Genomic DNA, 23749 nt, shown 5'->3' with positions numbered 1-23749 from the left:
CGATCTATGTTCCAGATTGGAAGTTCCCTGACTTATCAATAAGTGGCCAATAGCTAGACGGCCAAGAAACAAAGTCAAGTTACGGTTCACATTCAATCAAAGAAAGGTTGTACTTCCTAGGGTGAGATTTTAAGATGTTAAACAATTTGATTTATACGTCCATCTGAGTTGAGATGCACCAAATCAACGGTTTGGATCGTTGAAAAATGAGTCCTACTTGCAAAAACCAAAGCTTGGACGTAGATTCAGCCCAATGCAGGACTTGCACCACCGGAAGCTTTAGCTGGGGGACGCGGATTAGCCGTTGAGCAGCGAGACTCCTACTGAAGTGACGTAAGCAAGTTCTGTGGGGCCCACTATGATGTATGTGTTGTATCCACACTGTCCATCCATTTTGAGATATCATTGTATGGCATGAGCCAAAGAATGAGAGAGATAAAAAGCTTTACGGACCCCACCACACAAAATAGTGGGGAGAGTGATTGCCACCGTTGAAACTATCCTAAGGCCCACCATGATTTTTATTTGAAATCCAACCTGTTCAAAAGTTACAAAAGACATAAAAGAAGGGAAAAAAAATATATCAGCTTGATCAAAAACTTTTGTGTCCTTTAGAAGTTTTTAATGGTGGGCGTTACTGTCCCTACTGTTTTCTGTGCTGGGGTCCACTGGAACTTTGGAGTTAACTCATTCTTTGAATCTTACCATAAAATGGTCTCTCCAAATAGATGTACGGCGTGGATACAAAGATACATCATCGTGGGGGCCACGGAACTTGGTGACGTAGCTAGACTCGCTACTCAACCTACCGGTAGTTAATCCGCGTCCTTGGCTGGAGTAGCGGACTGCGTACCGAGTAACTCAGTACCCTCGCCTGTTTGGGCGGTGGGATTACATGGGATAAATTTAATATTGTTCCGAAACTCGGATGACACCTAAAAGAATTCAATGGTGTATGTTCAATCTCCCATTGCCTTTTGCAATGGGTCCAATTGATCTTTAGATATGTCTTATTTTTCGGCTCAAACCTTAAGACGAGCTTACAAATTAGATGGAAAATTTGGATATAATGGTACTCACATAACTTGCTGATGTGAATCCACCAAATACATGGCTGGTGTACCATACACCAGCCAATCCGCTTCCGAGGTCGAGAGGGGACTTGGATCGGAGAGTGACACCTCAACTACTCACGTCGGTGGCGGAAAAGTTCTGTGAGCACATAATGATTTTATGTGTTTCATCTATACTGTCCATTTATATTTTTCAGCTCCTTTTAGGACATTCTAACAAAAATTAGGCAAATTGAAAGCCCAAGTGAACCACACCATAAGAAACCATGGAGATAAAATGCCTACCATTGAAAACTTCCTAGGGCCCATGGAAATGTTTATTTTCCATCCAATCTGTTCATAAAGCCACGTAAATCTCTGGATGAAGGGAAAACCCAAATATCAGCTTGATCCAAAACTTCCGTGGTTCCCAAGAAGTTTTGAGTGGTAGGAGTTAAATCCTGGATTTTTCCTCTGGTGTGGTCCACCTGAGCTTTGGATCTCCCTCATTTTTGGGAAAATGCATTAAAATGAGATGGAAAAACTGATGGACGGCTTGGATAGGATCATAGATATTTTCCACTATGACTTGGGTAGTTGGGGGTCACTACCCATTCCAAGTCCGCGGAGAGATAGACCGAGAGTTTCTACAAGGGGATCTGGTTTTCATTTTTTACAAGTGGGCCCGATAAATTCCGTAAAATATTCTGGTCATGGTCCATCCTTGCTGAGATTCAACAACCAATGGCCTGGATCTTCGAAATATGGGCCCACTCATTAAAACTATCAACGCGTGTATACCGTTGGAAAATGCAGGCCACGTACATCATATAATTCCTCTGAGAACAAAAGCCCAATCGATTCTACAGCAGAATTGAAAGTTGCGGACAGATTGGCAACCGATTTTTTTTTTTTTTTCTTTTTCCAGGTTCGAATTCAAATCTTTCATCCTTATCTGGTGTCAATACCAAACTAAGTAATGAAATTTCATTTCATTTTTTCTAAAAATAGAAATGCTTGAGCTATTTATTTCTGTTTTTTTTTTTTTTTTGGAGAGAGCGTTCTTAGTACAGTTTCTTCTAGAAATTTCTCAAATTCAATTGATTTTAATCTTTTTTTTTTATGTTTTTATGAGGGGTTTGTTGAAAGTGATGAATCTTAAATACCCATTCTCCAAATTCTGTATAATGGTCGAATTGGACGGTAAATGATCGATTTGTCAGGGGTTTGGAGTTATTTCTTTGAGAATCTTTTGGTACCCATGATTCAAAATTTCAAATCTAAATGATCTTTTGAAGCATTTGGTTTTTCCTTTTTATTTGATATAGATGATGCAGATGAATTCTTAGGTGCCCATAATTCTTGTTACTGCTCGAATCTGGCTGGTTAGGTGTAGTCGCCTGCAGATACACGTATACCTGCATCAACAATATGTAAAGGACAGCAGGGGTGCCGAATGTGGCCTGGATGCCTAAGTTTGGCGGGTGGAGTAGAAGTGGGACTTGAGTTAGGGTTTTTTTGTTGCTTACCTTTCTCCAATTGCAATGGGTGTACTTATAGGCTGTTTAGGCGACTTCAAGACTTGCGTATCCTGGTGGGATACGCTGGATTTGCTGGAGGGTCCTTATTTAGATGAGAATGTTCTTCCGAAAGTATCGCCGAGCCCGCGTGATTTTTGGGTAGAATCGTACCGAATCTTTCCTTTCTTGGTTCGAGGCGAGATTCTTTCCGAGCTTTTGGTCCCGCCTTTGGTCGGGGTTGACTTGGTCAGCTCGGGAGACGATTCCCCTCACTGAGCTCTGCCCTTAAGTAGCGTAGCTCAGGGTCGGCTCGGGGGCCGTCCCTTTGTGGGGAGAGTTACTTACTATATCTTCCATGCAACAGATCAGTTCGGTTTTTCTCACAACAGTTGTCCCCCACTTCCGAGCTTGTCATGCACGAGCTTGGGAAGTAGGAGCCTAAACTAGTCTAGAAGCGCGAGAACTAAATTCCAAATTGCAAGTAGCCCGGTCTTTTTATTTTTCTTGAAATTTCAAGTCGTACTTAGATTTGTCGTCTAATGACGAGGGCAAGAATAAAACAAAAAAGGTAGCACCTGTTGCAAGATTCGAAAAAGATATGATAGTGATTGCGAGGTACGAGGGGACGTCCATTAATTGGCAACGTTGTTCAGCCCCCAGACAAATCACAAACGGACAATTGTCGCTCACGTCATCACGGTCTTGCCCGGGCTAACCTCGTGTTGCCACGTGGAGGGGTACGTCAGTCGAAGCGTTGCCTTGAGCAGCTCAATAGTTCGTTTCTACGAAGCTCGAGCTCTGCTAGTCATGTCGTTCCTTTAATCTCCGTCTTCTAAGTCTCCTTTCCTCTGGCATTCCTTAGCCGGAGATCTTTGTGCAAGGCTTTCTTCCGGTACGCCTAGACCTTCTCATTTCTTCCATTCTTTTCTACCCTTTTCTCCTTCCTTCCGTTTTGCGCCCCCCCCCCCCCCCCCCCCCCCCCCCTTTTTTTTTGGTCTTATGGGGAGAACTCCGGGGCTGCCTCCATCTCCGGGGCCTTCCATAGGGAATCAGTGAGTAATAGTACAAACTCTCGGTATGCCCTGTCTTCGAGGTCTAGGCCCCAGGGGCCTACCTTTCCTCTTAAGGAACTATCAATAGAGATGGTACCTCGAACAGTGGAGGCATCTTCGCCTTAAGTGGAGCCGACCTCCTTGTCTTCCAGGGATGTGGCCCTTATGGCCAACATCTTTGTGTCTAGGTTGAGAACGGGGGACCTAAAGGCCCTTTGGTCAAAGTACGGGATCCCGAGCTTGGTGGGGCTCCGGCTTCCTCGGGAGGGAGAGCTTCCAAGTCAACCTCCTGTGGGGGAGGTTGCCTTGTATTCGATTTTCTTTTTTTGCGGCTTGTGGTTACCCTTTCATTTGGTGGTGAGAGAGATGATCCACCGTCTTAGGGTCGCTATAGGACAACTAAATCCCAACGTGTGGATAATTGTCTTTGGCTGCTACATCCTGTGGCAGCAGGTTTGCAATTCTGAGCTCTCTATGGACGAACTCTTCTACTTGTACCAAGCTAAGAGCAGTCCTGACTCTCGAGGCTAGTACTATTTTTCTTTGTGGTCGGGCAAGGGTCATGCCATCATTACTAATAACCCGTCCTCCAACAAAGGCTAGAAGGACATGTGGTTTTTGCGATTAGAGAGTGGGAGGCCCTTGCGGTGGAGCTTGATGGATTACGAGCTCGAGTCCTTACCTCCTTTGCCCTCACAACTCGGAACATATGCTGAGCTATTATACTCAGTTAGCTCTTTTTGTATTATTACTTTTGTAGATATCTGACTCGTCTTCCCGTTTCTTCTCTTTGTAGCTTTCCCTAAGTCCCAACTCAGTCTCTCTACTTTCTTTTTACGTCAGATCAGGATCGCCAGAGAGCGACCTGCGACCTAGAGAGATTGTAGGAGGTTAATCACTCAGCTCTTATAGCAAGTCGACCTCTCTTTGGTAGGCTTAGCGTGTAGATACGATTTCCTTCCTTTTCAGTTAGGTCTTTATGAATACTGCAGCGTTGACTCATTCTGACTTTTGTACTTTGCAGAGATGTCTGATCGATCACAGGTAAAGAAAAGGAAGTTGCCATCCACCATCAAGATGGACCGGCTAAAGGCTGCTGCCAGGAGGATAGCCTCGCTAGCAGGGTGTCCCAAAATGGTTACGTATCGGCCATAACGGCCGATACATAACGGTAACGGTGGTACCCGTTACGCGATAACGGCTGTTACTGACCCATAACGGCTGTTACGAGCCTTGGAAAAAGAAGAAAAAATAAAATAAATAAAAAACCCTTACCTTTTTCCTCTTCTTCTTCTCTCTCTTCTTCTTCTTCTTCTTCTTCTTCTTCTTCCTCTTCTCGGCCTGCTACGGCCCTGCTGCGGCTGCGGCTGCGGCTGCGGTCCTGCTGCGACTGCGGCTGCGGCTACGGCCTCCTCCTCCTCCTCCTCCTCCTTCTTCTCTCTGTTCTATCCCTCTTTCCCTCATTTTTCTTCTCTTCTTTCCCTCTTTTTTATTTTCGGTTTCCCCCTCACCTACCTTTTTTAAAAATTTTTGGGGCGTAAGTCTGCGGTACATGTCACATGAGCCGAGACGAGCGGAACTCCTCGAGCTCAGTTTACGAGCGTTCAAAGGAGATCAAAGTTTTATAGGCTCCACAGTGATGTATTTATTATATCCACACCGTTCATCTATTTTTAAATATTATTTTAGAGCATTACCTAAAAAATGAATCGTATCCAAAGATCGTCTGGACCACACCAAAAATAGCAGCGGAGGTGATGATTTTCACCGTTAAACAATTCATAGGCCCACCGTAACATTTATTTTCCATCCAATCTGTTCATAAGGTCAAAAAGACCGAATGAAGAGGAAAAACAAATTTCATATTGATCTAAAAGTCATGTGATCCCAAAAAAGTTTTCAATGGTAGACGTTCAATCCCCCATTGCTTTTTGCAGTGTGGTCCACTTGATAATTAGATCTGTATTATTTTTCGTGTCAAGTCTTAAGACAATCTCGTCAAATGAATGGACGGTTTAGATATAACACATTCATCATGCGTGGGGCCCAAAAAACTTTGACATGTGTGCTACACTTCACAATCCAAGTCTCACCTAATTTGGGGCCATAAAAAATTGTACCAAAGACATATTAACTTAAAATTTACTAATTAAATTATAAACTGCAATTGCTAACTCACAATGCCAAAATCAAATTATGTGAATAGTTTTAAATTGTTATTTGGTGTACTCTTATTTTTCAAAATAGGGCCTTTTGGTTTTTTTCATGATTCACTATCCAATAAATGTCCACTAATACATAAGTGGGATAATGACAATAAATTGCATGAATTTGAGGCTAATTTGGGGCATAGATTGGTCCTCCAAGTCAGCCCGAAATTGGCAACGCCATCTACCTGAATTTAATTTCATTTTTTTAAAGAACTACTAGGAGAAAGATATTAAATTGTTAAGTATATAAATTAGATATTTAGAAAATTAAATATATACATTTTGTAGTCAAATTCAGGTTACTTGGTTCAAAAATTAATCAGACAGTCCGATACAACTTCTCACCAAAGAGTGGACCGTTACACCACCATAAACATGTTCCAATTTATAAATGAATGCATATTTGGAATGCTTAGAATATTCCGGATTTAATACATATTTTTTTATATTTTTTTGGCAAAATTTTTTTTTACGCTGTTACGCCCTCGTATCGCCGTTACGACCCCGTATCCGTATCGGTTTTGGAGGTCACCGTTACGCCAACCAATACCGATATGGGACACCTTGCTCGCTAGCTTTAGCTAGGCATTTTGCGGTGGGTCCTTTCGCGTGCAGATCTGTCACACATGCGGCAAAGAGGGTGGTAACTGGGGTTGCTCCCGTGGTTCCTCCACCATCTGCTTAGGTGGAGGTTGAGGTCGTAGCCACCCCCATGGAGTGCCAGGTGGCAACTCAGATGGCATTTGCGCTGGGCTCCTCCTCTCCGAGCATGCCTTCAAGGGAGGTTGTTGATCTGGACATGTCCCCCGCCCACGCCGAGGAAACCTGGGCTAAGATAGCTAGGGCTCTGGAGGGTCCGTCTAAGCACCATAGCTCAGCTCTCGAGGGGTGACAACAACGGGGGCTTCGTCTACTTCCCTCCTGAGGCATATGGCCATGTTGGTGAATTGGGGACGAGGATACATCCCCGAGGAGGACGTGAATCTAATGCTATCTCTACGCCCCAACCTCCTCTCAACCATGGCGGCCTTGAACATTAAGGTGAGCATTTGGTTGTTGTAGTGAGGACCAGGCATTTCGCCTTCCTCATTTCCTTTTCTTTTTCTTTTTGGATGTTGTCCTGACATACTCTCTTTATTTTTACAGGGCACACTCGGGGCCCTTGCTCTCTGCCAGTTCTCGCTTGATTTGAAGGCTCAAGTGGATTATGCAAATAGGAAGCTCGGAGCCGCCAGAGCCGAGCTGCAGGCAAAAGCTTCGGACTTGGAGACTGCCACAGAGGCCTAGGCGGCGACTCACGCAAAAGTCGAAGTCCTCCAGGAGGCCTTAAGGGTATCCCTGGAGGACCGCGAGGCAAACGCTTCTCGTCTAGCCACTAAACAACGCGAGAAGATTGACCCGTTAGCCAAGGCCGCCAAGCTAGAGACAAGGGCCAATGAGGCGGAGGCTCATCTGGCTGAGGCGAAAGTTCGGGCAGTCGAGGCAGAGACACGCTCTGGGGAGGCCGAGGCCAAGGTGGCGGGGATCAAAGTCGAGATTCCCGTGAGAGAAGCGGATACCGTGGATGCTTACAAGGCCTCTAAGGGGCACTTGGCAGAGTTGGAGGAGACATTCAGCGCTGGCTTCCAGAATTGCCGAGAAGAGGTTCAATGTCGATATCTCGAGCTAGACTTGAGTTATCTAGATGAGGATGCTGCTGAAGTCCCTAAAGCTGCCGCTTCTGAGGCCGAAGAGCCCTCACAGCCTTAGGCTTTCACTCTCTTGTATTTTGATTATTATTCTTTTGTAAGGAATAGCCCTGTAACATTTCTTCTATTAATAAAAAGGGAATTTTTTTTCTCAGATCTTTTTTTGTTACCTCATGTGTAGTGTAGCTTGCATGTCTTTATTTGTGTTAGTCCCTTAGGGGCAGTAGATCGGTGGTCCTAAAAAAAACCTTTTCCTTTTATTCATAGAGGGAGGTTTACAAGTAGCAGGCACCTGAGGTACATTGTTGGCCTGGTATGTTGAGATGTCTTTGTAGAATTCCTTGGGTCTGTTCCTATCGATATTAGATCTTTAGGTGCTCGACATTCAATGGATGAGGTAAGGCTTGCCCCTACGTGTCTTCCAACCGGTATGTTCCTGGTCAGACTATACCAGTGACCTTGTAGGGCCCTTCCTAGCTTGGTCCTAAGGCTCCTAAGCTAGGCTCCTTGGTACTCTGAAAGATCTCTCGGAACACCAAGTCTCCTGTTCTGAATCTTCGTACTTTAACCTTTGGGTTATAATATCGAGCAACTCTCTGTTGGTAGGCGGTGACTCTCACTTGCGTTTTTTTCCTTAAGTTCTTCGAGCAAGTCGAGATTTAACATCACTTGTGCAGTGTTTTCCCCTAAGTTGAATAGCTCGGTTCGCCTTGAGGGGATTTTAATTTCCACTAGGACTACTGCTTCTACACCAATGGCTAGAGAAAAGGGGGTCTCCTCGGTGGTTGAGCGAGCAGTGGTCAGATATGCCCACAAAATGTGCGGCAGTTCCTCCGCCCAAGCTCATTTGAATCTTTCGAGCTTGGTTTTGAGGTGGTTTTTATGATCTTATTGACTGCCTCTACTTGGCCGTTGGCTTGGGGTTGTCGAGGTGAGGTGAAAGCGTTGCGAATGCCTAGCTTTTCGCACAATCCTCGGAATCGGGCGTTGTCGAACTGCCTACCATTGTCGGTAATGATGGTGTGAGGAATGCCAAACTTGCAAACAATGTTTTTCCAAATGAAGTCGGTCGTTTTCTGTTCAGTAATCCGAGCTAAGGGCATGGCCTTGGCCCACTTGGTGAAATAGTCGACAACGATAATAGCGAACTTAGTCTGTCCCTTACCCATTAATAGGGGTCCTAAGATGTCAACCCCTACTGTACAAAAAGCCAGGGCTCGCTTATTGGGGTCATTTGCTCGAGTGGTTGTCGCGGTACTGTTGTGAAGCATTGGTACTTGTCAGACTTCTTCGTGAACTGCTTTTCATCTTCATGCATTGTGGGCCAGTATTATCCTTGTTGGACTACTTTATGGGCTAGGGCTCTTCCGCTTGAATGATTCTTGCAGATGCCCTCGTGGATCTCCCTTAATACATATTCGACTTCGTCCGGCCGTAGACATCTTAGTTATTGCAGTGAGAATCCCTTTTTTTACGGGACGTCTCCCAGTATTGTGTATCAAGTAGATCAATGTCTGATCTTCCGAGCCTCCAATTTGTCCTTAGGTAACTCACCCTATTGTAGGTAACACCTGATTGGGTCCATCCATCTCGGTGGATGGTCGATCAGGAGGGCTTCTTTTTGGTCGGGCTTGCTGATACTCGGCTCAGGTAAGAAATTGATTGGTACAGTCTTGGCGAGGTCGTCGTTGATGGCTGAGGCCAGCCTAGCTAGAGAATCGACATTAGTGTTCTTCGATCTGGGGACTAGAATGATCTCGTACTTGTCGAATCCTTCAAGCAAGTTCCCGAGCATTAGTTAGATAAGCAATCATGTTCTCTCCTCTGGCCTGGTACTTTGTGGTAACTTAGTTTACCACTAGCTGGGAATCACTGTAGATTTTTAATGTCCTAGCTTCCATCGCATTGGCTAATCTTAAGCCAGCGAGGAGTGCTTCATACTCCGTCTCATTGTTAGAGGCTTGGAAGCCAAATCGTAAGGCATGCTTGACCTTCGCCTGGTCCGGTTAAATCAGGATCTATCCCGCTCCACTTCCCTAAGTGTTCGACGACCCGTCTACGTGGAGGGTCCATGCTTCATATCCTGCGTTTGCTCAACTTTTGTCTGTTGCTAGGGCGCGAGGTGAGTGAATTTTGCAATAAAGTCGGCGACGACTTACCATTTGATTGTTGCTTTGTCGGTATACAATGTTGAATTCGCCTAGCTCGATCACCCATTTGGTGAGCCGTCCCGACCCCTTAGGTTTCTGCAGTGTTTTACAAAGTGGCTAATTGGTCGGAATCACGATGGTGTGAGCCTGGAAGTAAGGTCAGATACGATCAATGGCAGAGCTATCGTTTCTATCTCTGGGTAGCGTGTTTTTGCATCAACCATGGCTTTGATCACATAATAGACCGGTCGTTAGACACCTTCTCAGACTAAGGCCGAGCTGATTGTTGTTGGCAATCCAGCTAAATATAACATCAACTCTTCTCTAGGTTCTGGCTTGGAGAGTAATGATGGGGACCGCAAGTAAGTCTCAAGTTGTTAGAATGTTTGCTCACATTCTTTCGTCCAGGTCAGTTTCTTGCTTCCCTTCATTTGCTTGAAAAAGGGCAGACATTTATCTGTGGCCGGGGAGACGAACCTGTTTAGAGCCGCCACCCTGCCCGTGAGTCGTTGAATTTCCTTTATCTTGTTGAGAGAACTCATTTATAGGAGAGTTCGACTTTTGTCAGGATTCGCTTCTATCTCCCTTTGGTGGACCATGAAGCCTAGGAATTTTTCCGAGCTGACACCGAAGGCGCATTTGCTTGTATTTAGCTTTATTCGGTGTATTTTTTAGGATCTGAACATCTCCTTTATGTCCGCTACGTGATCCTCTGCCATGGAGCTCTTAACGAGCATGTCGTCCACATAGACTTCCATTATGTTCCTGATTTGCTTGGCGAACATTTTGTTCACCAAGCGTTGATACGTTGCTCCAGCGTTCTTCAGCCCAAACGACATCATTCGGTAATAGTATAATCCCCTATCAGTGATGAAGGCTGTTTTTTGCTTGTCATGTTCGTGTATGGCAATCTGATTGTACCCTGAATACACATTCTGCATTCATGAAACCAAGGAGTGTGTGTCCGACAGTGCCATCTACCAGTTGGTCGATCCTTGGGAGAGGGAAGCTATCTTTTAGGCTAACTTTATTGAAATAAGTATAATCAACGCAAACTCGCCACTTTCCACTAACCTTTTTAACCAATACGACATTGGCCAACGAGTCAGGATAATGTACCTCCTCAATAAAGCCGGCTTCGAGGAGCTTCCTGACTTCTTCATTATTCGTTACGTATCTTTTTGGGTCAAATGCTCGCTTTTTTGTCTTACGGGCTTATGGTCAGGGTCTACGTTCAATCGATGGACCGCAACTCACGGATCTATTTCGGGCATATCCTAGTGTGACCAATCAAACACATCGGCGTGCTGTTTCAACAGGTCAACCATCTTTGCCTGGAGTTGCGGTTCAAGTAGGGACCCGACTTGGACTTTGCGGGATGGGTCGGCCTTGGAGAGTTGTACTGCAACAAGATCTTCCACCGACGATCCTCTCTTGATGATATCTTCTCGAGGGTCCGGTGCAGTAATTTGCATTGCCGGTGCCACTGTGCCCTCCGTCGGAGGGCTGTTGAATAGCATTGCAGGGCTTCGTGCTGGTCACTTCGGACCTTGCTGGTCCCATTCTCGGTTAGAAATTTCAAAGTGAGGTGGTAGGTGGAGACTACAGCTCGCACGGTGTTTAAGGACGACCTATCTAGGATCATGTTGTACACTGAGGGGTAGTCTACCACCAGAAAGTCGACCATGGTGCTGACCTGGTTGTTACCCTCTCCAGCTGTTACTGGCAGAACAACACTCCATTCTGAGGTCACCTTTTCCCCTACAAAGCCGAGCAGAGGGGTTTGCACAAGTCGTAATCTTGACATTCCAACTCCCATTTTATCAAAGGTGACTGTGAATAGAATGTCCACAGAGCTTCCGATGTTGACCAATATCCGACGTACCGTATGGTTACCAATGGTCATGGCAACCACTAGTGCGTCGTCATGGGGGTGTTGAATCCCTCGTGCGTCTTCTTCAATGAAGGTGACATTGCATGAGTCTATCCTTGTTTCATTCCTAGGTTGCCCAACGAGGTTTACCTGATGCTCCTCTCCAACACCGTTCGTATTTTGCGCGTGGGCTCAATGCGCATGGTTTGAATTGCCAAACCCGGCGGGCCCTCGAAAGATGGTGCGTATTTCCCATATGGCTCCGTTATCGGCTTGCTCGTTGCGTCGTTCTTGCTACCTAGCTGGTTAATTCTCTCTGTTGCCATCGACAGGCTCGTGCAGGTATCCCCTCTAGATGAGGGATTCGATCTGCTCTTTGAGGTCGAAACATTCAGTTGTATTATTACCGTGATCCCAGTGAAAATGACAATATTTCTTCCCGTCCCTCGTTTCCTGGTCAACCCTCATCTTCTTTGGCCACCTTAGAATCCTCTTATCTCTGACCTCCATGAGTACCTGTTTTGGCGTAGTATTCAATGGGGTGTATTTGCGAAACTGGCTCTTCGGGGGCTGGTTAGATCAGGGGATTTTGCTCTAGTTGTCGTCCTTTCTCCTTTTAGAGCTTGCATCAGGTGCCTCCTTTCCTCCCTTTCCCCGTCTCTTGCCGAGCTACTCTCACCACGAGTGGTTCTGCGCGCGCTAAATAAATCCTTAGGGTTAGAATACTTTTGAGCCCAGTTGAGGAGATCGGCAAGAGTTGTTGGGGAATTCTTTCCAATCAAAAAAATGAACTTTCCTTGCTAGAAACCGGCCATCATGGCCGTAAAAGCGACCTGGTCAGAATAGTTGTCTACCTCGACAGCCTTAGCGTTGAGTCGGACTATATAATCCTTCAGTAATTCGTCATCCCTTTGTGTTATTGTGAGGAGGTGGGTCGAAAGTTTCCTTATGTCTTTACCCCCTATGAATTGGGTGGCGAACGCCTTACTGAGCTGGGTGAATGAACTAATGGATTTTGGCTTCAAGTGTCTGTGCCACTTCCGAGCTACTTCAGTCAGTGTTAGGAGAATGTCATGAACATCACAGGTCTAGAGGCACCATGGAGCTCCATCCATGCTCTGAAAGATTTCGAGTTTTCAGCTGGATCTCCCGAGCCTGAATATGGTGATATTTAAGGCATTCGGAATCTGGACGACAGTTGGGCTTGCATAATGTCGTCCGTAAACGGTGGTTCTGTCTGTTCGAGAAGGGCGTCGACGGATGCTGGGGCCTTTTCTTGGTAGGCTTGCTGAATATCATCGAGCTGATCTCGAATTTCTTTAATTTCTGCCTGCCAGGAGACCTCATTTTCAGCTATGATTTCTAGGGTCTTTCCTCGAGCTCGCCTTCTATTGTCTAGTGTATGTCGCAGATCGGACTCGGCGAGCTCGGTGGTTTCCAGGGTTTGTGTTGGGACATGCATGCTTCCTCCTAATTGGGCCTTCACGGTGTGCTGCTCAGGGGGCACAGGTACTAGGCGGATTGTTCAATCATTGTTTCCAACTCTTCGTGTTGATCAACGGGGAGCATGTGCTGCCTTTCTAGTAGTCTCATGCTGCGATCGATGTTGTCAGTCAAAGTTCCTACCTGGTTTTTGAGGGAGTTAAGTCGGCTTCCCCAGTTTCGAGATCTTTGCGCTATTATTGGTGATGGTGGCTGAGACCGGGGGGCCGACTGCGAAGCTTGGGGGTCCTCAGGCTGCTCCCCATGCACATGCTCAGTCGCGGCCAGTGCCCTTCTCTTCTTTTTAGCCATTGAGGGGGAAGGGGGAAGAATCGCGATTCGTGTTGATGTTGATGGGAACTTAATGGCTTTGTTGTCGTTCCCACAGACAACGCCAATCTGTTATCACTCAAATCTGACTGGTTAGGTGTAGTCGCCCGCAGACGCACGTATACTTGCATCAACAATATTTAAATGACAACAGGGGTACCGATTGTGGCCAGGGACCCTTCGATGCCCAAGTCAGGCGGGCGGACTGAAAGTAGAAGTGGGACTTGCGTTAGGGTTTTTTTGGTACTTACTTTTCTCCAATTGAAATGGGTGTATTTATAGGATGTTTAGACGGCTTCAAGACTTGCGTATCCTGGTGGGATACACTAGATTTGCTGGAGGGTCCTTATTTGGATAGGACTCTTCTTCTGAAAGTATCGTCAAGCCCGCCTTGGTCAGCGTGATCTTCGAGTAGAATTGTACTAAATCTTTCCTTTCTTGGTTCGAGGTGAGATTCGCTTTCGGACCCGCCTTTGGTTGGGATTGACTTGGTCAGCTCGGGAGATGATTGCCCTCACTGAGCTTTGCCCTTAAGCAGCGCAACTCAGGGTCGGCTCAGGGGCCATCCCTCTATCGGGAGAGTTACTTACTGTATCTTCCGTGCAATAAACCAGTTTGGTTTTCCCCACAACAATTCTGATTGTATGTTTGCTGAATTGACTGCTGCAATATGTGGTCTCAGGGAGAAGAAAATATCATTTCTTGTTATGTGAAGTTCTTTTGGAGAAATCTCATCACATATATGTATGAATCTGAATCTAATGAACTTTGAAATATATGGGTTTGGTGTATGGGTGATGAAGTTGAGGGACCATGAGTTTGATTGTTTGTATGGTTGCTGAACTGAGCATGAATCGGTTTTTGGTTGTCGTAGAATTCAATTTGTTATGGGTATGAGTTATTTTTTTAAAAAGTCTTGTCCTTGATAGCTGCGTAGGTGTCCTTGCAAATGGAAAACTGTACAGGCAGTATATTTGATGAGATCCAGACTGTTCATTCAATGGATCGTAGGGTCTGTAGCTCAAAATCAAATGGATTGAACCATCTCATCTGTCCATCCATGGCCTAGAAATGGCACTGGCTCTATGTGAGGAATAATAAGCAATCTTACATATTGGATTGCCATTTACAAGAAGAGGTCTTGTGTTGTATGCGGTTTGTAGATGGCACAATTTTGATTGACAAGACAGGAAGGGGGTAAACACGAAGCTAGAACTATGGAAGGATGTCTTAGAATCTAAAGGTTTTAAAAATTAGTTAAAGTAAAACAGGGTATGTGGAATGCAATTTTATTAACAATAAGACTTGAAATGAGGAATAGTTAAGATTGATAACTGAGAAGTACCGCAAAAAGATCACTGTCATATCTTGGATTGATAATTCATGAGAGCAAAGAGATTTAAGAAACATGTTGCTCATAGAATTCAAGCTTGGTGAAAGAAGTGGAGATGTGCCTTCGGAGTTTTATATGATCGTCACATGCTAATCAAACTGAAGGGGAAAGTTTTATAAGACAACTACAAGAGCATCCATGCTTTATGGGACAAAATGTTGGGCAATTAAGGAACAAGTTCATAGGATGAATATGGGTGAAATGAGGATGTTGAGATAGATGAGTTCCAAGACAAGGAAGCATAAAATCAAAATTGAAAGCATTGGAGGGAACTTAGGAGTAGTGTCAATAGGTAATAAGATGAGGGAAAGTAGACTTCGATGGTTTGGCTATGTGCAACGGAGAATGAGAACTACATTGGTTAGGAGTGCGTTGGTTTTAGTTTAAGGCTCTAGAAGGGCAAGGGAAGGCCCAAAAGGATGTGGGTGGAAGTAGTAAGAAAAGAGTTGAGGACCTGTGGTGTAACTAAGGATATGGTCTATGATTGCGTGGAGTGGTAGAACATGATTTGTGTGTAACTAGCCCCAATTAGTTGGGACAAGGCTGGGATGATGTGATTATGATGACACAATTGTTAAGCAAATTATCGGATTGTACTGTAAATGATCATCTTATAAGTGTGGTTTTCGAGTGATGGACCTTTTTGTGGCAGCTCATCTTCTATTTCAAGGTTTTTTTGGCGATTTTGAAGAGGTGGGAGCAATGTGTTGTGTGCATCAATTTAATTGCGTTGGAGGCCACATTAGAATCCTGTTTTGGTCAGCCTTGCTCTTCCTATTCAAAGGGGTTTATCTTCCTTAGCTTGCTCAATGTATTCTCTTTTGTCTCGAAACTTAATTGACTTGAACAGTCACATTCGATCTCTCAAATGCAAATGGAAGTCTGAGTTTTCTACATTGATTTCTTTCAAAGAAATCTCGGGTATCCCCAATTTGAATTCAAGCCTAATTATATTCTGGGATTCTATCTTTTCAAGGAACTAGGAGGGAATTGTGCAGTGAGCGGGTGCGCATGCAAAAAGGTATCCAACACATGCACAAAAGTTTTTAGAAAATCCAAGTTGTTTGACATGTGTCCCCCACCATGGATGTGTTGTGACCCAGTGTCAAGATGATCCATTGTTGTCCATACTTGTATGAAAGAGGAATGCTAACAGCATTTGTTCATGTTAAGAAGGGAGCATTTTGCATGTACACTAAATCATTGCACTTATATAGGATTTGGGGCACCTCATAGGTGGAACCCACTCTCAAGTCTTAAGATGCACTAGCCCAAACATTAATAAAGCTCACTCATCAGGTGGTCATTGACCTCATGTGATACCTTCCATTGAGTAATACATTGGATACTTCGAAATATGTTACGCGCACCCCAAGCCGTTACTAATGGACTTCTTTATCAACATTAAGAGTAATTCAGAATGGGAGAAAAGTTGAAAGAGGAAAGGAGAGGGCTGTGTCAACGGGTCTTTTGCTCTACCCCATCTATAGATTTGTCTTTACATTTTCAGATGAAGTCGATGACATGGATTTCCTATCCTTAGAACTGTTAGTCTATGTCTTGGTTGAAGATTGCATTATCCGGTTTTGATTGGGATGACACATCTTTTTTATGGAACTACCTTAGTTTCTCAATGCATTTCGATCTAGGACCTTTTAATGAATGTGAATGTTATCTTACTTGGGCTTCAATATTCATTTCACATGCAATTTCTTGAAGAATAACTAATTTGGGTTAATGCTAGGGAGTCATTATTCTTATCTTCCAACACATATTAAACATTCTGACCATATGTTACCTGCTCATACATGCATAAAAGTATCAGCATGTGTCTTATATATCTGTGTAGCCGGTTAGAGTTTCTTGTACTTCAGAAGAGTCTGAACATGAACTTACCCTTTCTATAACTTTCTCAGATACTCAGTGTTTTCAAGACAAGACTTATGTGATCCTTGACCTAAGAATATGCACAGTATCCTCGGGTTTTTTGTTTGTACAAATGGGGCATGTTTGAGAGGTCCAGACCCTTAGTATCGTGTGACCCACTGTGGATGGACCATCACGCAAATTCTCCTAGACGGAAAGATCCTTCAGACCAATTTTGGGCCCTTTTTCTGATTGAATGTGAACCGTCTCTATGTACTCCTCCTTAACCATCTATTTGTTGGTCACAAATTGAAAGGTCAGGATTGCTCCATCAAGGAGATTTTCAGGGCAATGTACCATCAGGGAGGAGGGGCAACTGATCAATGGTCTGAATCACTAAGTTGTTGTGCAAAACCCAATTATACAGTGCATCTTTTAGGCTGATGCGATTCTGCAGAGAACATCTATTGGTTCCATGGAGTTCGCTCACTGCTCCCTAGCCTATGTTTGAATGCCATGTGAATTGAATTGGGGAAATTCAGTTTAATTGGGAGGAAGTAACAAAGATCAATGTGGTTCCTAGTTTAATTACGTTCATGGTTTTAAATATCGTCTGTCATGATTTGCTATAGTCTGAGTCGTATCGGTTTTGGTCTGGAACAACACGAATCACCACACTGATACGAGACAAAAACAGGACGGAGTCGAACCAAGTTGGGCAGTTGTACCAGTTTCAGTCTGCAGGAGAGTCACACTCCAACTGAAACTGGTACTTAAATCCGTGGTTATGTTTCTTTCAAGTCCAACTCGAATGTACCAATTTGCAATTCGGAGCCGAGATCATGAATATGAATGCTGGGAAAGGAAATTATACTTCTATTAATTTTAATTTGTACACTAAAATTGCAATTCACTCCAATAGTGCAACCCAACGTGCTCCTATTTTGCGATGCATTACTTGCCATCATTTCAGATTGGAGCCTTGGAAAAGATTGGCTTGACCAAGTTTTTTTTTTCCTTCTTCTTTATTTATTTATTTTATTTTATTTTTTATTTTTATTACTGTGATTGTTTGACAGTGCTTAAGGCAGACAAGTACCAGCATCAGTCTCTTCTGCAATTGATTGTCAACTGCATACTGCATAAAATGGTACGTAACTGCTTTCATTTGTTCTTGGTTTGCCTTTTCTCCATGAAAACACTCATCTTCCAAACTGATATCAAGCGCCTTAAGGAAAGAGGTGCTGCCTCTTCTAAATTTACAGCGGTTGTTCTTGGAGCCTCTTCTAAATTTACAGTGGCTGTTCTTGTAAATCTCATTAACTGCTAGGAAATCAATCTTTTGTAGAATTGAGAAGAGGTGGGATGAAAGTCATTGAGATATGGTTTATGGGTACTGTTGAAATAGAACTGAAGATGTACTGGAGGGCTCTAACACAAACTGTCATGTCACCAGCCTGTTGTTGAATCAAAATCCTTCCAGGGCTCTTCCCATGAGACTGGTGGTGTTTTTACATTGAACAAAACCTCAACATTCCTCCTCTTTAAGTAATACGCTACCTTGCATGTTTCTCCTTAGCTATCTAGCGAAAATGGCAAGCAGAAACCATGCCAAGATTTTGTCACTGTACCTGAATTCAAGCCAATTGGATATGCCATCTCCCATCGCAAACCAAAGGCTAGAGCATCACCTTCCTGGTGCAGGTCGAAGTGGAGATCGTGCTCAAATATAATACTAATAGATTGCTTGCACTATATTTTGAATTCAAAATCTTCCAGAATTCCAATGTGGTTTGTAGAATTTCAATTGGGATTCTTTTTCCATACGCTGGGGTTTTTATTTGAATCGGATTTTTTTGTCATTTGATTTCCATATGGTGGGGTTTTTATTTGAATTTTTTTTTTTTGTCATTTGATTGGGTTTCATAATTTATATTAGAGCTAGATTCTAGTGATTTGAAAATTTTACTTAAAGATGTCAAGAAATCATGAATGTCCAAGAACATGGTCTTTATTGTCTTAGGGAAGGCATACAATAGGGTTCCCAGAGAATTAATATGGTGGTTGTTGGAAAAGAAAGGAGTTTCAAGAGCATATATTGACATGATCAAGGATATTTATGAGGGCGAGGTAACACAAATGTGAGAACTACTAGTGAAGAGACAAGTGAGTTTCCAATTACTATAGGGTTGCACGAGGGGTTAGCATTATAATGCAGGACATGAAATTAAATGTAGAATGCAAGAAATCAAGCTCATGATTATACCAATTTAAACAGTCACAAAATTCCACATCCTACATACTATCACACATTCAAAAAGGGGAATCTATGGGGGTCCAAGCCTACACAAGTTTAGGGCTGGATCAAATAAAATTATAAACCAAACAAGCCCAAAGGAGTGTAAGATTCATCCATTCTTGCAAAGGATTGTTCCCCAATTCAAGAGATTCACCATGTTTCAATTCGGGGAAAACTCTAGGGTTTGCAAATTTGGGGATAATTGGGATTTGAGATTCTTTAGGGTTAAGGATCTGGATTTAAGGCTAAAGAGGAGGAAAATAGAGGAAAGATAGAACCTGAGATGAGCCACGTGCGTGGACAGCAGCTGGCCCTGGGCTCACCACTTGTCCACACGTGTGTGGGGCCCACAAAGTCGGAAACCGACTCCTAGGCTAGGATCAGCCAAGGTAGGATTGCCTCCATGCCAAATTTCGTGTCGATCCGATGTACGGTTTGTGTGTGGTGCTCCGCCAAAGTTTCAGCCCCTCTGATGGGCCAGAATCTGAAAATATGTTTGTGCACTGTTATAGGATAAAAGTTGGATACGAAAGAGGGTGAATCTAAAGGTGGAAGGGATGTAGAGGATGATGGATGTGGGGCGTAATGAAGTAGGGATGATTTGGGATGGTTGTGGCTTCGCACCACGGTAGTTAGCCCTTCGAGGAATGGAGCGTTTCGCACTCAATTCGATTCTTCAACCTAAAAAGATAGAGAAGAAGAAAACGCACAATTTTTTTTATTCATAAACTTCATTGAGAATAACTACATTGGGTTGCTTATTTATAAGAAAACCCTAAACCCCAAAAGATAATTTTACCCTTGCGCCATGTGCGCACACTAATACTTAAAGTTGAAGTAAATAAAATAATAACTAATGTAAGCAATCGAAGTCGTTCATGATGTTTCTAATAATGAGAATAGTCAAAACTCAAAATCCTAGATCATCTAAGGTAGTGGGCCACGATCATAAGATCCGATGGTAGAATCTATATGATAATCGGGTCCACTCCAATGCTCCATAACACAGCCCCTAACTGTAAGGCCCTCCAAAGATATCGTCGTTGATCCAAATCGAAATTGGGGCCCACCTCCTCCTCGAATACGTGCGTAGGGTGGGGGGCGTGCACATGATGTCCCCATCACATTAAGCCTATACCCATTTGCATTGGTTATGAACACACTACTGAGGCATTTACAAGAAGAGATCCTGTGGTGTATATTGTTTGCAAGTGACATATTTTTGATTGACAAGACGAGGGAGGGGGTCAATGCAAAGCTAGAACTGGAGGGATGCTTTAGAATTTAAAGCTTTTAAATTAGTCAAACAAAAATAGACTATATGGAATACGATTTTAGTAACAATAGGAGTGCAAATGATGGATTAGTTAAGATTGTTGACCAAGAGATGCCCCAAAATGACCATTTTCGATATCTGGGGTCGATAATTCAAGAGAGCTGAGAGATTGAGAAGGATGTTGATTGTAGAGTTAGAGCTATGTGGCCGAAGTATAGATGTGCCCTTGGAGTTTTATGTGCTTGCTGCATACTAATAAAACTGAAGGGGAAATTTTATTAGGCAACCATAAGACCAGCTATGTTTTACAGGATAGAATGTCGTCTAGTCAAGGAACATCATGTTCATAGGATGAGCGTAGCGGAAATGAGGATGTTAGATGGATGAGTGGCAAGACAAGTATAGAATTAGCAATTAATACCTTCGAGGGAACTCAAGAGTCGCACCAATAGATAATAAGATGAGGGAAAAAGAATTGTGGATTTGATATAAAATTTTAATTGATTCTTAAAATAATAACTTTATAAATAAAAAATAAAACCGAAAAAAGGTCCCTGTCCAGTAGAACATGGTTTAATTTCTCACTAACAAATTTGTCCTTTTACCAAGGAATTTTTGTGATATGTGGGTTATTCCACATGTAGAGTTGTGCTTTTATGATTTAGGCATATATGCCAACTGTGCCACAGATGGGTACATGCAACTCGATTCTATGGAGTCTCACGTAAGCATCCGTATGCTCGTCATTGCTGTATTCTGGCCTGAAATGCATCTCCCATGTAGAAGAATCCATGTACCATCAAATGTAGCACATGTCCGAGTATGTGGTTAAGGTACATGTAGGGTTGAAATTGTTTAAGCTTGTTGTTGTTGGCCCTCGAAAACTTTGGTGCTATTTACTGCTCTTTGTTGGCTTTAGCTTGCTATGCCTTTGTTCTTTCCTGCATTTCCCATGTTCACAAGGACATTTATCTGTATCAATGGTGAAGGCTATGTACATCCGTGTCAAGCGGAATAAGACAACCTACTTTGTGCAATGCGATCCAACCGAAACAGTTTTAGACATCAAGCAGAAGCTGCATTCTCTCATTGACCAGGCAGTCAACAATCAGCGTCTAATTCTGAATGCTACCAGTGAAGTATTGGATGATTCAAAGACATTGGCAGAGCAGAAGGTGCCCGTATCAAGTGATTTCTTTCTTGTATTCCTTTTTTTTTTGGGTGTGATTCTATATCATCATCATCATAGCTTAAGTCCCAGCTATTTGGGGTTTGGCTACATGAATCATGACTCTCCAGAATTGGAAATTCTTACCCAAACCAACATTTTCCGACCTGAATTCTAATCCGAACCCAACCCGAATTCCTCTATACCCGAACCAACCCGCCAGACCCAGCCCGACCCAAATAGATGTGATTATTCACAACCCAACCTAACCCGATCCGAAATTGCTCCACCTGAAACCAACCTGATTCCGAATCAGGTTGGCATTTTTCCACACTTTTTTTTTTTTTGAGCGATAACAAATTTTATTGAAAGAACTTGCAAAGCGAGAAAAGAATACAAAGCCCAAAATAGCCAGACGAAATGTTGGAGGAGAGGAGCAGCCGGGGCTGTCTTAACACAACCCACCCACTCGTTGACTAATGAAGAAATCCTAGCAACCTGAACTTGACCTGAGGACCTTTACAAACCCGACCTGAACTCAGGTTGGGTCTTTCCAACCCAAACTCGACCTCTGGACTTTGACAAACCTGACCCGAACTTTTGGGTCAAGCGAGTTGAGCTTGACTAGAACCCAAGTTGTAGCCCTAGGTTGGATACATAGATTATTTATTTATAAAAGAGTGTCAGGGCCTTATGGGTGTGTTAATTCTTTATTCGGGTCTAATTAACTTCGATGCTTCCTATTACAGGTCGAAAATGATGCTATTGTGGTGCTGACACTGAGAAAAGGTTGTTTCCTTAACGCATTTTCTTCTTTCATCTCTTTGATCTTGCAGTTGTGGATAGTTATAGTTAAAAGTAGTTGTATATGCAATTCTACTGTCTCAACTTTATCTGCGGGACCTTTGGTAAACCCACAGCGCCACGCGCACCTCTCCACAGACACCTCAGCACCTGCCAAGGAATCTGAGCTGTACATCAGGCGAGCCCCCACAGTATCGGCTGCCACAAAAATTAGGCCAGTCAGCTAATTGTGTGGGTCATATGTAAGAAGACAATGGACGACTTTAAAAAAGAAATTTGCGATGTCTTTTTTAAGATTAAAGGTGTGTTTGGTTGCACCAAATTTCATAAATATCATTATATTTTGCACCAAATTAGATTGATTAATCATGATATTTCATGATATTTGGGGCAACCAAGTGGCACCCTAAAAGGAAAATAAGATTTGCAGACAGTTCACATCCAAATGTGCACATGTGGCCATCTAATGAGTTTGACCAGCCTGATTCTTGGGCCAGGACATTTACATGATGGGGGCCATGACTTTGACGTCCCACTCTCATGCTAGTCTGTCAATGAGATATGTGGCTGGCTATATTTCGCTGCCATTGCTTTCTGAGAGATGACTCAAATTTTCTGCATTTCAATCCCTTAAAACCTACTATGCCCATCTAAGCCAAGCGTTCTCTATGGGTGGGGTCCGTCATTCAATGATCTAGATTGTTCTTCTGGTGGGATCACTTGGATGGCAATGGACCAAAAATCTTCTTCATCAAACAATCCCTGCCATCCGTTTCTTGACAGCACATATGGATGATCGGCCTTTTCTTTTCAACTATCTTTGTGCAGGCGAATGGTCTGGATCAATGAAAAGTCAGACCTGCCTGAACATAACAGGACGTGCATTTGTGTACTCCCTACTCTTTTTGTTACCAACACGTGGGGTGTTGGACTCGAGAAGAAAACCACACCGCATTTTCGAGATATTTTTCTGCTTCTAGCAAACGTGGCATCACCACAACAAATTAAAGGGAAATGAACTTCAACCACGTTGAGAATATCAATCGTTTTAACCAATAGGCAGAACGGATCTTCCTATCATGCTTGTGATTTTCTTAAATCTGTTACGTTTCCAACGTTTCTCTTTTTTCCTCTCCAGATGACAATGAGTTTGAGGATGTGAACATTGTGCGGCCAGATGATTTGTATCATTCACGTGATGCAGATGCCAGTCTAAGCTGGTAAGCTCCAAACTCAGTCAAAATGAACATGGGCTATGAAATATTACTTTGATGTGTAATGTGTGAGAATTAAGCTGAGAATCGGCGACAGTCTGTTAATCTCACCACATTGTAGCTTCCTATGTACTATAAACGACGATTACTTCCATGAAAATCGTACTGTTGGAACTTGAGAAATGAAGGTGGTGTGTCTTGTCCAGAAGAAGAAAGTGTTCCTTCATTGCATGTTTTCAGCTCGGGCCACACATGAGCCGATCTCACCGGGGATCTGCAAATCCCAAGTTTGTCTGTGGAGAGCTGATTTAATTGTATTAGTGTTAGTGTCTGTCATTGATTTCTTTCTATCATACTAATTGATAGGGCCTT

General features: G+C 43.4%; 1 protein-coding gene across 6 annotated transcripts; it reads left to right on the top strand.

The window, feature by feature from the left end:
* Positions 1–1966: 1966 nt before the first annotated feature.
* LOC131217045 (uncharacterized) lies at positions 1967–23564 on the top strand. 6 transcript variants are annotated; one of them, XM_058211741.1, is made up of 5 exons: positions 1967–2028; positions 17696–17766; positions 21181–21366; positions 22109–22148; positions 23302–23564. In XM_058211741.1, coding segments are annotated over exons 1-5 (384 nt in total). In that variant the 5' UTR covers positions 1967–2027; the 3' UTR covers positions 23388–23564. The 6 variants fall into 6 exon arrangements, with proteins under 6 accessions (XP_058067724.1, XP_058067721.1, XP_058067723.1 ...); XM_058211738.1 differs by lacking the exon at positions 1967–2028 and adding an exon at positions 2225–2255; XM_058211740.1 differs by lacking the exon at positions 1967–2028 and adding an exon at positions 15747–15771.
* Positions 23565–23749: the final 185 nt, after the last annotated feature.

This window comes from Magnolia sinica, chromosome 10 (genome assembly GCF_029962835.1).
Source record: "Magnolia sinica isolate HGM2019 chromosome 10, MsV1, whole genome shotgun sequence".
NCBI classification, from domain to species: Eukaryota; Viridiplantae; Streptophyta; class Magnoliopsida; order Magnoliales; family Magnoliaceae; genus Magnolia; species Magnolia sinica.
This window is presented reverse-complemented; position numbering and strand designations above follow the sequence as displayed.